This window comes from Micrasema longulum, unplaced genomic scaffold (genome assembly GCF_059751315.1).
Source record: "Micrasema longulum isolate JH-2025_06_02 unplaced genomic scaffold, ASM5975131v1 h1tg002637l, whole genome shotgun sequence".
Taxonomy (NCBI): Eukaryota; Metazoa; Arthropoda; class Insecta; order Trichoptera; family Brachycentridae; genus Micrasema; species Micrasema longulum.
The window spans coordinates 69,282-83,431 of NW_028279772.1; the positions used below are offsets into that span (position 1 = coordinate 69,282).

Consider the following 14,150-nt stretch of genomic DNA (forward strand, 5'->3'; position numbering starts at 1 on the left):
TTTGCTCTCCCGATTAATTTGCAATTCGTCCTCCACAGCCACTGAATAAGGAATTTCTTATATCTGTGTTCGTAACGCTTCAAATTGACGAAGTGACTACTCAGATTTTGCAAATAACCTATGAGGGAAAAAAACTTTATTGTCACGAAATTTTTGTTTTTATATTTTTTATATTTGTAAAAATAAAATAAAATGTTCAGTAGACTCAAATCAGTGTTTGATTTCTATTACTATAAGTTTTAACATGGAGTTCTACAAAATATACACCAAATCAATCAATAAAAAAACTTTTATTGCACTTATAAACTAAGAGGGAAATAATTTAAACACAACAATAAAAAATGGTTAAACTTTATTTTTTGGATATTTGTAGTACTTTGTGGATCATTGTTATATTTTTGAGAGATAAATAAAATAACTTTGTTTTATGAACCATTCTTTATTGACACAACTGACTAGTTTCTAATAATAACTAAACGTACATAATATATAAAAGAAACAGTGAACGGATTAGTGGTAATAACCACTCCTTTAATTTTGAAGACGAAATCAAATATTGCATTTAAATAATAAAACTAGTCAACTAAATAATTTGGGAATTCTAGAAATAAAAAAAGCCATCAAACAAAATTTAAATATTGTAAGTAATCAATTAAACTTAAGTCAAGGCCTTTTTAAAAAAAAATTCCCTGTAAAGTATAACCCTACCTTAAACAAAATTACCACCATACACACCATAATCACAATTACCCCATCGACACCCACTAATCTGTTCAGTTTCTTTTATATATTATGCATATTTAGTTATTAAATAACCCTGAAGTGGGCAACGTACAGTTGCCGAAACTAGTCGGGTGTGTCAATAAAAAGTGGTTCATAAAACAAATTTATTTTATTTATCTCTCAAAAATAAAATGGTTAAACTTTAATAAAACTTACATTAACTTAACCGTTTATTTATTTACATTGATAAATTTTATTATTTTAATACTTCAATGGAAGTAATACCTCATTTTCGCCAAAGTATATCAGCATGTATTACCTAATCATTATTATTACGATACAAAATTATAATTATTTTCAGTGACTTACGAAAGAAGAAAATGTACTTTTGAAATATCATAATATTTAACATTGGAGAATGTGTGGACAAAATTGAGAGACATATTGTGATGGCCAAGAATGCCAGACATGATTGGATATAATATGAAAGGATAGAAATGTATCCAAAACCACACATATCCGCTTAGTTAGGGAATGATTTTTCCCATAGACTTGGAGGAGACTTATGTCCTCAGGATGCAGTATGTGGTGGGCAAGCTGTCTGCTTGAGTGTGTCATCTAGTTTTTCAGATACATCGCTAGAAAAAACGTGAATAGTCTTAAAAAAATAAAGCTCATGGGAGGGGTCGAAGAAAGTAAGGAATATCCCCGGCTAGATGGACTGGCCGAATCAAGGCTGCTACAGGAACATCAGTGATTGGAGTGACGAGGACGATGGTGTGTCGGGAGAGATGGAGGACAACAATCCATAACGTATGATGGTCACGACCCTCTACAGTGAGGAGAATGATGCAGATGATGAATGTGTAACAATATTTTCAGTAGGTCAAAATTTTTGTAGGGGGATTTAACTCCTTAGCGACATTAAAGATGGAGATAACCTTTGAGAGTCCCCATATGGAAGTCTAAGTTTACCATCCGGTCTATATTTTTTTCAATTCTTCCATCTGGCATAGGAGCAGGATACATTCTTTCAAATTATTACACCTACCGGGTAACGCCTGAAAATACTTGGCCCTGTAAATGCCCCGAGTTCCATATTCCTTCTCAAAAATGTTTTCCCTCTCTGATTCAATAAATATGAATTATTGTCACAATGTTTATTTTTCAGCATAGTCATTCGAGTGAACCTCACCTACGGTATGATTTTTCCAAGAATGGTAGAATTTTTTTCTGATCTGGAAGGGTTGGAAAAAATTGTACTGAAGGTGATCATGGTCACTATAAATTAATTATCCCTGGTCATTTTCTCGTTCTTCTTGTTGGCCCTGGTCTTTGGGGAAGATTGTCGTCTTTAGATGTGGTTTGGCTTTTAAACTCTTCCCTTAACTGCTTAAGCATTTTGGGAGTGAGTAAACCTTGTGCGAGGAGTTGATTTGTGAGACGTTGCCCTCTCCTAGGAATATGATCCCCGTCCTCGGATTCACTTAAGGCGTAGCTTCCTTTCATGTAATGCTGACGCTTCTTTGTCCTCTCAAAAGTATCTTCATCGGGAGTGTTGCTGCTTACTATATTTTCAGAGTTGCGAAGTAACCTGGAAAAAAATATAAATCAATCATATAATAAGAGATAAATGTGAATACAAGTTGTGGTCAAAAATCTGCAAAAATTTCATTCTTCGCATTAAATGCATGCAGTAAAGATTTGAAATTCAAAATATATTCAAATAAGTCGAACATTACAATATGCAAACAATAAAGTGTCATGGGTCTTTAAAATATCATTTCTGTCAATTCGCTTTTTTATTGTCGAGATGGGGTTCCGCCAAAAAAAGTATTTCAATTATTGGGGTTCCTTAGTAAAAAAAAAAAAAAGAACTGCTGCTTTAGTGTATTCTTTTAAAGCAAAAGCAGCACGAAGAATTCTTTCGGCAAATTTTAATGGTTATTGTTTGAGTCGAAAATCCTAGAGTGTGAATTACTCAAAATGGCATCCAATTATGCAACTTTTTTGGATTTACTAACAAGCTATTTTCAAGAAATTACATTGTTAGAGAGAATTTAATAAGATAAATCATTATACCGACTTTCATTACATATATTTAAATCCTTGCAAAGTTATTCATTTAATTAATTTAGTAATTAAAAAATTATTCATTAATTAGGCAAAAAAAATAAAATATATCGTTTTGGTTCATTTTTACCACCCTTGTCGTAAATATAAAGAAAAAAAAGTTTTTCTGGTGGCCAGGTTTATCTCAATTCTCAAAAGGTTAAATACCACTACTTAGTCAAAAACTGATCCTGAAATTGAAATATTTGAGTAAATCATAAAAATACATATTAATATGGTCGCTGGAAAGTCACGAGGAAGCTAGAAATGTCTCCGCATTTAGAAAAAAAGGATAAAGTGTATACAAGATCTAATATTATGTGGATTATTCATTTACCAATATTTACAACTATGTATTTTTTAATATGTTGTCATATAAAGAAATAATAATAAATAGAGAATTAATACAATATAACAATAATTTTTAAATGAGTATATTCCACATTAACGAGGTTTTACGAAAGCCATACAAGGCCAGATGCACAGAATCAAAAATTATAGTAACTGCCTAATTCAAATGTTATTAGTGACACAAAACGGAATGAACAATGTATATTCAATGTGCTTTTGCTCTGATGTTTTAAAATGAAGCGCCCTTGATGTGATATTTTAATAATTTTCATAAAAAAAGATTTACCTTGTTATTTGGAAAATTCCTTGTTGAATAATGTGATCCAATTCTTTCTGCATATCTCTTACTATTAAAGAATCCGGGAACAAATCTTGAAAACGGTAACTGTAAAAATAAAAACACAATATACCGAAAATTTTATTTTGTTTGAGTCATTATTTGCATGTTGTGTAAACAAGTAGACATGTGTAACTATACCTTAGCCACAAATAAAGATCCAGTACATCAAAAACAGCCTCTAAATGAACTAAGTCTACTATCGTCCTCGGTGGAGACAGAGGCCAGCCAATCGCATTACACAGCCAACTCCAAGTTAAAGGTTCGTTTTTACTATACTGCCGCACCATCTTAAAAGAAAAAGATCAAAATTAATCGCTTGACAGTTTTGCCCGAGCGAAACTTGTGACCGAATTTTAACATTTACAAGGCCGAGCCTCGTTCGACTAAATCCTGTTTCAACTCGGGAGAGTTTGGGCAGATCTTATTTTAAACAAGAAAATATTTATTCCGATCAAACTGTCAAGTGACTAACCAGGCAGATATTTTTTTAACAGTTTTAAACATTTTTTAAATATTTTATTTCAATAATAAATAACAATTAATTTTCACTAAAAAACATTATTTTTTAATACAATAAGCAGTAAATATAAAGAGGTACCATAAACATGTGTTTTTTCTTCAAATTAATAGAAAGTTGTACAAACTAACCACTAACTCAATAAAAGATATTTATTTTAGGAATTGTTTATTAAAATAATCACTCTGCAACCATTAAAAAATACTATTCTACTACTAAAAATTCTTTAAGATTAATTCACAAAACATATTTTTGAATATTCTGTGTGAATGTTTGTTTTAAATTAAAATATATACACATACCTTGAGGAACATAGCACATACAAACGGCACTTTCTGATTGATTGGTGCACAACAAAATACATAGCGGGCTCGAAGTGGAAGAGGAACATGTTGGATCATTTCCGCCAGGAATTTAAAAGCCTCCGTATTACACATAAAGTATAGAGAGTCATCAACGGTACACAGGTGAACAAAAATATCCTGAAAACAAATTCATGTCAGCTCAGTTCAACGCTGAAATTGGAGCTTAAAAATTATTTACACTTATATAAGCATTTGTGCAAGACAGATTTTAGTCTATAGATGTCTTTAATATATAAAAAAAATCAGGTTGATGAATATTATTTTTTTTCAACTATTGAAAAATGTTATCTCTGCAAACCTAATGAAAGGTTAATTAATAAAACTTATTTCAAGTTATAAATGATAAATTTTTTACCATAAGACTACTAAGTGTTGCGTGCGGCAGATGATAAGCATACAGCTCCATCTGTTCAGCTGTTGGGTGGAGACCAGCTTGCTCAACTTTCTCCGGAAGTTGAGACAGAAGGACCTTCAAGGTGGGCAGATCTTCAGGCTTAAAAGTTGTTACATAACCTGTTTCCCAAGCGCTACCATACCTGCCGGCTCTACCTACATATTAGGAAAAATGTTTATACAATATTTTATTCAACAACACAGAATTTAATCTTAACATCATATTACATATTACACATAAACTAAATATAATCTTTATCATCTTTTTTTAAATTTTTTAATTAAAATAAAAGCAAATAAAGAACTTGCACACCTGCAATTTGTAACGCTTGCGAAATTGATATTACATCCATTTCTTTTTCTCCTTTTTCATTTATCATGGGTTTGATTAATGAATAGAATATTATTCTGCGTATACTCCTGCAAATCAAAATGAGTACATTATTTTTGAATAGTTCTCAAGATATAAATCATGATAAAAGCTATTTATTAAAAAAAATACTTACAAATTAATTCCTAGCCCAATAGCATCTGTAGCGACCATTACTTTACAGGAACTATCAGGATCATTAAATTTATTGGCTTGTGCTAATTTTGTTCCCGGTGGCAAACTACCATAAATTACAGCAACTTCCCGCCCTCTACAAATAAAATAAATAATCATAGATATATTTACAATACAATGCAATATACACAATTCGATTAGTTTTATGCTACCTCATCTTTTTTTCAAATTTACCTTGTGCCGATTTGAAGTGCCATTGTAAGGCTGACAGAATATGGAACTACAGTATTATAAAATGTCCAGAGATGTGCCCTCCCGGAATATTTAAATAGATTGTATTTGCAGCCATTATGGCTAGATTGATTGCAGAAACATGATTAAAAAACTCGCTAAGAGAAAAAAATAACGCACTAAATACCAAAACAGAGTCTCGCTAGCAGGCCTAAAATCGTCATAAAACAAGATAATGTTCATCTCACTGGTAGGTCGCTAAGTCCTGCAAGCAGGACTCAGTACGTTCTATCTTTAAACATTATATGGATAATTTCGACACTGCCAAATTACCAAAACTATATGCACATATTTTACTATAAAATATTTTTTCTCACCCTTGCCACACCTAGTAGTGCATAAGGAACTTCACTGAAACATCGATAGCAGTGTTTCTTAATAAAATATCACATCATGGTTACAATGACCAGTTTTCAACTTTAGGTGACAAGAAGGATAGCGGTTTTTTACTAATTTTAAACCAATACGTCTGTAGCTGATGTCATCATCTCTAAGGCTATTGTTTGATTTAAAATGTTGAAATTGATATTTCATGAGTAGTAATTTTGTTGCTTATCAATAGTCAAGTTAATATGTGTGAACCTAGGCGGCTAACTCGAGCCGCACCACCCGCCACCGAGCATAGGAAGTAAGTGCACACAACTAATCGAGTTAACGGCCCTTTCATGCCCACTCTGGAGTGGGCAACTGGTTGAAACTCGGTTGTGCAATGGGAGAATGGTGGACGGGGTCCCGGCTTTAAGTCAGCTAACGAGCATCTATTTTCATTGAGTGCTCAGAAGAATACAGGAAAAGAGTGGGGAGCCAGCACGATTCCCATGTCTCGTAAAACTGTAGGGTAAGATTTTGTAACGTTGTATAAATATGTGCACATATGAAAAATAAAACATTGATTTAAAACAGTAAATACTCTCGTTTAACTCTACTCTGCTCGATTACTCTGCCACTTTGCTTTCAGATCTTCACTGGAACTTTCCTAAACTCTGCTGAATCCAGAAGCGGATTTACAACCTGTTAGTCGCCAGTATGTTGAAGACATCTTCATACCCATGGGATGCCGATAGAATAGAAATACCGCGCCTTGCCGAGATTATACAGTCTCACAATTATTTATACGAGGTGGAAACCAGTCTGGTAAAATGTCATTTTTGCTCAGTTGGTAAAAAGTTTTGGATTAATTTTCTTTAGATTTTGTAGCAGGTGGTGGCTGCGTTAACCATAAACCTTTAACATATATAACAAAATTACTTACCTATGTTCTATTGCTCTTGATACACTATATATATCGTTTTTACTAAAGCAAACTATACAGTCTCCTGGTCGGACACTATCCAATGATCCTAAGGCAGCATCTTCAACTTTTAATTCAGTCAAACGTTTGTATTTTCTTACCTACAAGAAACCAATAAAAAAAATAATTCTTCATAATGTAATTATTGGACAAACTCATTACAACTGGCGGAATTTAAAAAAAATTGATTGTTTATCCACTAAAGCTTTTGATTATGATCCCACTAGCTGTGAAAAAAAGACGAGAAATCCTGAAAACCCACATTTGAAAAAAGGTACCCCCACATCGTGCCGTTCAGAAATAATTTGACAATTGCACATTCGAGCGCTTTTGATAGTGTAATAATGAAAGGCAAACTCACGCTCGTATGAAAGTGGCTGGAAAAGGTTAAATAAAAATTCATTGTTAGCAGTGGCGGATCTAACGGGAGCTAGTGCCTGCCACATGCTGAAAAGGGACGGGAATATACACATTTGTAAATTAATATCAGCATATTATTTTCCCCCCTTTTTAAGCAAGTGTCTGGTTCTTTATGCCAACTGAACCTATGGTAGGTCCAGACCTGATTGTTAGAATTAAATTTAACTATAATAAAAAATTAAGACTTAATCTAAAAAAATCTATGTAATTGCATTTTTTTAAAACATGCATCCTGTTGCTGTGTTAAATAAAAGTTAAGGATAAAATATCTTTAATTTCTATTTTAATATATTGCGTTAATTCTGATAATTTCTAAGAGTAAAAACTTAGAAAAGTGATGAGTGAATGAAAAGTGAAAAGTGATCAGGTGATGCCAAGTGGGTGAAATAATTCATCCAGATGAATCTTACCCACATCAATAAAGGTTTCAGCTTTTATTTCACAAAAGTCAACTAAATTATGAATATAAGAAATATAGATGTATAAACACGGGTAAAATGTTGAATGTTACGTGTAAAGTGATCGCCTTAACCAGCAAATGACAGTTCATAAGCCCCGCAAATGCCTAGACTTCCATATTCCCTTCTAAAGAAGTTCTTCATTTCTGTTGTAATATATGTTAATATACCGATTTATTAATAATAACAATAATGAAGAAACTAAAAGTACAATGACCCATTAAGTAAATTTTGAATACCCACATCTACAAAATTACATAATTATTTTATTTGCTAAAAAGATTTTTCTGATAAGCACTACATGCAGAAAATTATGAAATACTTTTATGAGAAAACAACCCTGCTCAATCACCAACGTCTATAAAACTGGTTGAGTCCAGAAAACAGAACATCTGTGAAAACAGAACAGCTGAATTTCTTGTATCAAGGCTGTTTAGCAAGCTTCTCGCCGAGGTAAAGAACTATACCAGTCTGGAGCAAAGAAAGGGACAATTAAAGGACTCCCTCATCAAAAATCAAGGCTTTAAAGTATAAAAATGTGTTCAACTATTATTTCCCCTTTTTTTTATTAAAAAAAACTTAAATACAACACACTTCTAGATCTTCACCAGTTGTATTGCATATTTCTTCAATTAAAGGGATAGCACCAGCTTCCCCACATAAATGTAATTCTTCTGCTTGTATTCCTGAAAAACAAACAAACAGTTATCAGTAAACAATTAAGTCTAGAGTTAGTAAATGACATGTATAAAACTGTAAACCCACCTAAAACAGCTCTTGTCCAAGCCCACCCTCTTCCCCGGTCCCCAATCAATTGAACTTCATCAATTATAGCAACCTCATCTAAACAAAAAAATAATATTTAGACAGAAGAATTAGAATACACAATGAAAAATATCAAACCATTGCATTTTTAAAGTCAGTACTATTGTTCTTAAACCTATTAAGAGGAAACCCGGTCGGCCTTTTCTTCATACAACAATATTCCCCTTATTTCTCCCTGGATTATGGCATTACAGCAGTTTTTTTTTTATGCACTATAGATATTTACCATTGGCGTGTCTCTACTGTTTCTTATGGGGGCTAGCACTATCCGAAAACCCAAAAAAGCACCCAGATATATCTGCTGTCTTCGGACATATGTATACAAATATGATAAATAACACTGAAAAGGTACCGACACAGAAATTTAATTGTGATACTTTTTCTTAAAAAATACAACCAAATCGGTTCAGTTTTGAAGTGCGGAAAACAGGACAACGAAACGACAACAAAAAAGAAGTTGTCTTTTTCGCACAGTATCGGGGAGGCATTAGCGATAGAGTGACCGAAAAATAATGTTCAAATACCTATTTATCAAAATTCCCTGACACTGACAATCTTCTTATTCTCAGCATATTTTGCATAAAAATGTATGCAAATTCCAACCATTTTTTTGTCAAAAAACTGTAGCAAACAAACCATCGCGCCATTTTTCCCTAGGGGTAGGCAGAGAGGATAGAACAGAGGATACGGTAGCCATATAACGCTGCCTTTGCATACATACCTTGCTTCCTCTACATTCATACATCTTCTTATGCATGGGCGTCGATTATTTTGACTTTTGACATATCCATCTTCTAGAAGCATCTAACTGGAGGTTTGCAGTGGATGACAAAAGGAGTTGGAGGCGAAAGCTGACAGAGGCCAAGGCTCGATATGGGCTGTAGTGCCATTGAAGAAGAAGAAGACATTTGAAATATGGCTTAAAAATGATTTATAAGGACGACAGGAATCTTTCCACAACAGCAATATAGCCAGAAGCTAGCTGTCATACTAAAAAACTAACTCTTCTGTGTAATGCCGACTACCCTCATAAGCAGAAAAAATAGAGATGCACATATTGTATAGGTACCAGTAATTAAAAAACAAACTCGCTGCTTTTTATTTTTGGTGAGTAAATGAGTAAATAAATCTAATTTGAAAGAACACCAGTACTGAAAATTTAAACATGTTCTACTTATAAATTATAATAAGTAGAATATGTGCTTGGTTTATTTTTATTGTATATCCGGTAAGTTAAAAATGCTTTAAAAGTTGTAATTACTTGAGCAGATTACATTAATCCAAGTATTTGTTTTTGATAGAGATTGTTTCCATTCCATTTCAATACTCAGAGGTTCTTTTTTTTGGTGAATTTGAATAAAACTTACACGGTGTTAGAAGAGAGGTCATTTCAACAGTGCACGCAACATGAGGTGACTGATCCATTACATGTTCTTTATCGCGAGTGGCGTATTCATCGTCATATTGAGAAGCGTGTTTCCTTTCTTCACCCGTTATTAAATCACAAGGCGTACCCTAAAAATAATACACAAAAAAATCTCAATAGATTGTGTTAAAACAAACATTATTTTGTATATTTCTAGCCCAAAGCAACAGTGAGATATCTCTGAAAAACACGTTCTGATCAGACTTTTAGGTTTACATAGGGTGTGACTGAATTTAATTATTTGAAGTAGATCATGAATGCTATTGGGGACTTTTACTTCACAAAAGTTAACAGATGGAAGAGTTGAGAAAATATGGATATTTAAACATAGGCAGAGTGGTGAATGTTCCACAGTTTGTAAAGTTGCCATTTGAACCAGCCAATGAGAGCAAATGCCTAGACTTAAAGATTCTCTTCTCAAAAAAGTTTTTTGTGATTTTTGACAAAAAACTGCCTTTTTGCTTATGACGGCAGTATAGTGAAAACTATGAAAACACGGGTACTATCCAAATAGCAGAGGTTCAAGTGCAATAGACCTATAGAGAATCTTAAACGGAAAAAGGCTACTGGAGGTGATGAACTATGTGCAGAAATGGTGCAAAATAATTCCCCAAAATTTATAATACTATAGGCCTTAGCTTTTGCCACCACGTTCTGGCACTCTTTTTGTCAGTCACCTACAATTTTGATCATAGTTATGATTTTTATAACAGTTGCAAATTATTTGTACCTTGCTTTTGTTAGATGCAAGGTTTTATCGAATATATTTATCTTGAAGTTATGTGACTTTAACTTTTTTCAGATAAAAATTATTAAAATAAAAGCAGAATCAGAATAAATTAAATAACACTTGAAATATTACATTAACAAATAATAAAAATAGTCACAAAAAAACAAAAGGAGAGCAAAAGGAGAGATACCACCATTAAATAACTTAACCTGCTTGATCGTCCCTGTAATGAATCGAAAAGTCTCTCTTCGTATATCATTACAGTTCAGAAGCTCAGCTGGGTTATTTGTCAAAGCAATCTGAGTGTTTAATTTGCATTCAAGCTCCTATCTCGGCCTATCGAACACTGGGCAGTATATTAGAAGATGTTCTACAGTCTGCTCAGTGATGCCATCACATGGGCAGCAACTATCGTCTCGCAGCCCAAAGCGATGCAGATATTCCCCCATGCACCCATGCCCCGAGAGTAACTAAGTTAGTTCATATGTAGGCGTTTCATACTTCCAAAATGTTTTGGCTTCGTCTGTACTTCTCAAAAGTTGCTTGATCCACTTATTGGCAGTTTCTTTTTCATATATTTTCCTCCACTCATTGGATTTATCGATTGAAAGGGGCCACCTTACATGGCTTATTGGGACTTCATCAGAGTTCGGCCTCACTTTTTTGACCGTAGCAGCCTTAGATAGCTCATCTGCTCTCTCATTTCCGATTTCCCCAGCATGAGCTCTAACCCAGCAGAATCGAACGTATATGCCTCGTGTACTGAGAGCATAGTGAAGTTTTCATAGTTCCGATTTTGTTCCTGTAAAATTGGAGACCTATCTGCAAAAGACAACTACTTCTTCTGTGATGTTCATCCATCTATTACATGACATTGGCAAAAAACCAAAATGGTTATACGCCACTTTAAAAAAACATATACATATATTAAATGGAAAATCTTACTTGTTTATTGGATTTATGGTATATTTCCGTAGCTAAGAGTTTAAGCGGTCCACAATAAACTCCGGATTTAGCAGATAAATATCTTTCCAGAGCGTGATAGGTCTTTCCAGAGTTCGTGGGACCAGCATGGAAAACAACTCTTCTATTCAACGCTCGAGCTGCAGGGTACCTAGAAATAAAAATATGTAATACTATACATCAACCAGTAGCGAACGTTTTATTTTTTATTATTGAATTGTGATTAACTTTTAGAACTTCATATTTATTTTTAAAAACCCAAGATTTTATGTGGCACTACAAAAACAAGTGTTTGAATTTAAGTTATAAGTGGTCTTGTGGTTAACACATTTGCTCACTGCAAGTGGTCTAGTGTTCGGTTCTCAACGTGGTTAAAATTAAATATTTAATAAAAAAAGGTGTTTTTACGCTGCGATATTTCATAGTTCGTGGACTAATACATGAAGTACCACTAAGTGTGTTTAGAACTCAGAGTAATAAGCAGCTATCGCTGTAGAGTCGCCCATATGGACAAAAATCATTCTAAGATTATCAATTACGAAATGATAAGTTATACTTTACAGCAAAACAATGGGCCGTAGGTACTCAGGTCGAGAATCGCAAATGCAAATTGAAACCGTCCATTACACGATTGTTGTTAAACCAAAAACCAAGCTAAAAATTTGCAAAGCTTTTGTTTAATGCAATTGAACAAAATGCTGTCTTTACAGCTACGGCAGATTATTTCTCTGAGGTTTAGAATGATCATGATGATTTGATTTAATGATTTATATTGAATATTATGATTCAATAGTTAAACCTTTACCAGCTGGCCGGCGTCCTCAAATCCGATATCTTTTTTAAATCATCGAGGCAGTCTAAATGCGGGAACGCTAATTTGGCATGTCTTATAAAATATGGAAACAAGTCATCAACGTGTCCTGCCCCTAAAACAGAATTTTCGAAATTAAATCGGGAGAAACGAGAACTGTGGAAAAAGATATTCTTCTCGAATCAAATAATATTTGGAATTACGTTAAATCAAAACGCATGGATGATGAGCACATTGATACCATGTTTTGGGGTGATAAGAGTGTTCGAAACTCGAACGTGGCTGACGAAAAAATAATAATAAAATCATGCACAAACCAATAATATTAGATTTGAGGTTACCATTAAAACAGTTATTTTCTCATTATTCGAGATGTCTTATTAATAAACTGGACGATCAATAAACAAATGGTGAAATGAGGAAAGTAAATGATAGAGAACGTAAGGAAAGAAAACGAAGTTTTAGAAATCTTTGCGGAGTGATTACATTTTATTTGATCAAGTAACTATAACATAAGTACCAATTTTACTGAACAATTACTTACCTTGAAGAATATCACTTATCGTCACATGAAGATCAACAGGTAAATCATTTTCTATACAATGTTTTCTAAACGATATAAACGCTTTATGCAGTAAATCATCATCTAAACCACTTTCAGAAGACAACAGTCTAACTTCTGGCTTTTGATAGAACTTTGTGAGAATCTTGAGTAAGTCCTGTTTTTTTAATTTGCCAGTCAATTCAACCCCGACATTTATATCGTCTGGGTTTGTTTTGACTGGGATCGGAGTAAAGAGTGCACTTCCATTTCCTCGGTCATATTTTTTGGATCTTTTAGCAAAATACCCTAAAACTTGCGGTAATAAATATTTGTTTGAAGAAGTATTTCGAATGCTATAATTTTTGGCACATAAAATATTTTCACGCGCACACTTCAAAAGCTTTAAGTGATTGAAAAGTTTTATCATTTTACATTTGTTTTATTTCAACATTTATACAATAAATCAGATTAAAGGTTATGTCCAATGTTGTCGGGGTTGGTTAAAAGCATAGATTGAATCAATGTTAAATGTCAAAAATGTGATGCCTTTATATGGCTGATAATACAAATAATATGTTATTTTAGTAATCAAAAGTAGATACTTGTTTTTTTCTTCTTAACAATCGAGAAAATTATAAGAAAAAAAAACAAATTTCCACTATCGGTTGGTATTCCAAACGAAATTATAGCGCGGTATAGCGTGTTTCTACGTACTAAATACGCATTATAGTGCACTGTAAACGCGTTCGGAATACCAGCCAAGAAGATATGCGAAATTAAAAAAATATTTTCTAGCCTTCCCCTATTCGCTCATCATCCCAAAAAAATTCATTTTCATCCAAACGATGAATTTTATTATTTTATATTGAGTTTTTCCAAATGTTTATAAACCAAAGAATAGATTTCATCTACAGAAATCTGCGTTCCGTAATTGGCAAACGGACCACAGTAGTTCATGCGTCCGTCAATCAAGGATTTCACTTTATTATTACTTAAATTAGAATATTTGGGGTAAAGGGTGTTATAATTGGCATGTTTTATTTTTTGTTAATTATTTCTAATTGTATTAATTTATCACAGCAATG

At 33.1% G+C, this 14,150-nt stretch overlaps 1 protein-coding gene across 2 annotated transcripts; it reads right to left on the reverse strand.

Moving 5' to 3' along the window:
• Positions 1-1,839: 1,839 nt before the first annotated feature.
• Suv3 (Suv3 RNA helicase) lies at positions 1,840-13,655 on the reverse strand. 2 transcript variants are annotated; one of them, XM_088240911.1, is made up of 14 exons: positions 13,066-13,655; positions 12,516-12,636; positions 11,693-11,861; positions 9,959-10,106; positions 8,532-8,609; positions 8,361-8,452; positions 6,850-6,989; positions 5,308-5,442; positions 5,115-5,221; positions 4,764-4,957; positions 4,346-4,525; positions 3,665-3,813; positions 3,473-3,571; positions 1,840-2,317 (listed from the first exon to the last, which is right to left on the reverse strand). In XM_088240911.1, the coding sequence occupies exons 1-14, from the start codon at positions 13,490-13,492 to the stop codon at positions 2,026-2,028; spliced, it is 2,331 nt and encodes a 776-aa protein (XP_088097037.1). In that variant the 5' UTR covers positions 13,493-13,655; the 3' UTR covers positions 1,840-2,025. The 2 variants fall into 2 exon arrangements, with proteins under 2 accessions (XP_088097037.1, XP_088097038.1); XM_088240912.1 differs by having other exon boundaries at positions 12,510-12,636; positions 13,066-13,567.
• Between the last annotated feature and the right edge of the window lie 495 nt (positions 13,656-14,150).

Excerpts from the sequence above, each read along its gene's own strand:
- Suv3 (XM_088240911.1), bottom strand. The coding sequence starts at position 13,492 with ATGATAAAACTTTTCAATCACTTAAAGCTTTTGAAGTGTGCGCGTGAA. Across the intron at positions 11,862-12,515 it reads TTGAGGACGCCGGCCAGCTG|GTACCCTGCAGCTCGAGCGT; the intron begins GTAAAGGTTTAA and ends TTTTATTTCTAG. Across the intron at positions 4,526-4,763 it reads CAACACTTAGTAGTCTTATG|GATATTTTTGTTCACCTGTG; the intron begins GTAAAAAATTTA and ends ATTTGTTTTCAG.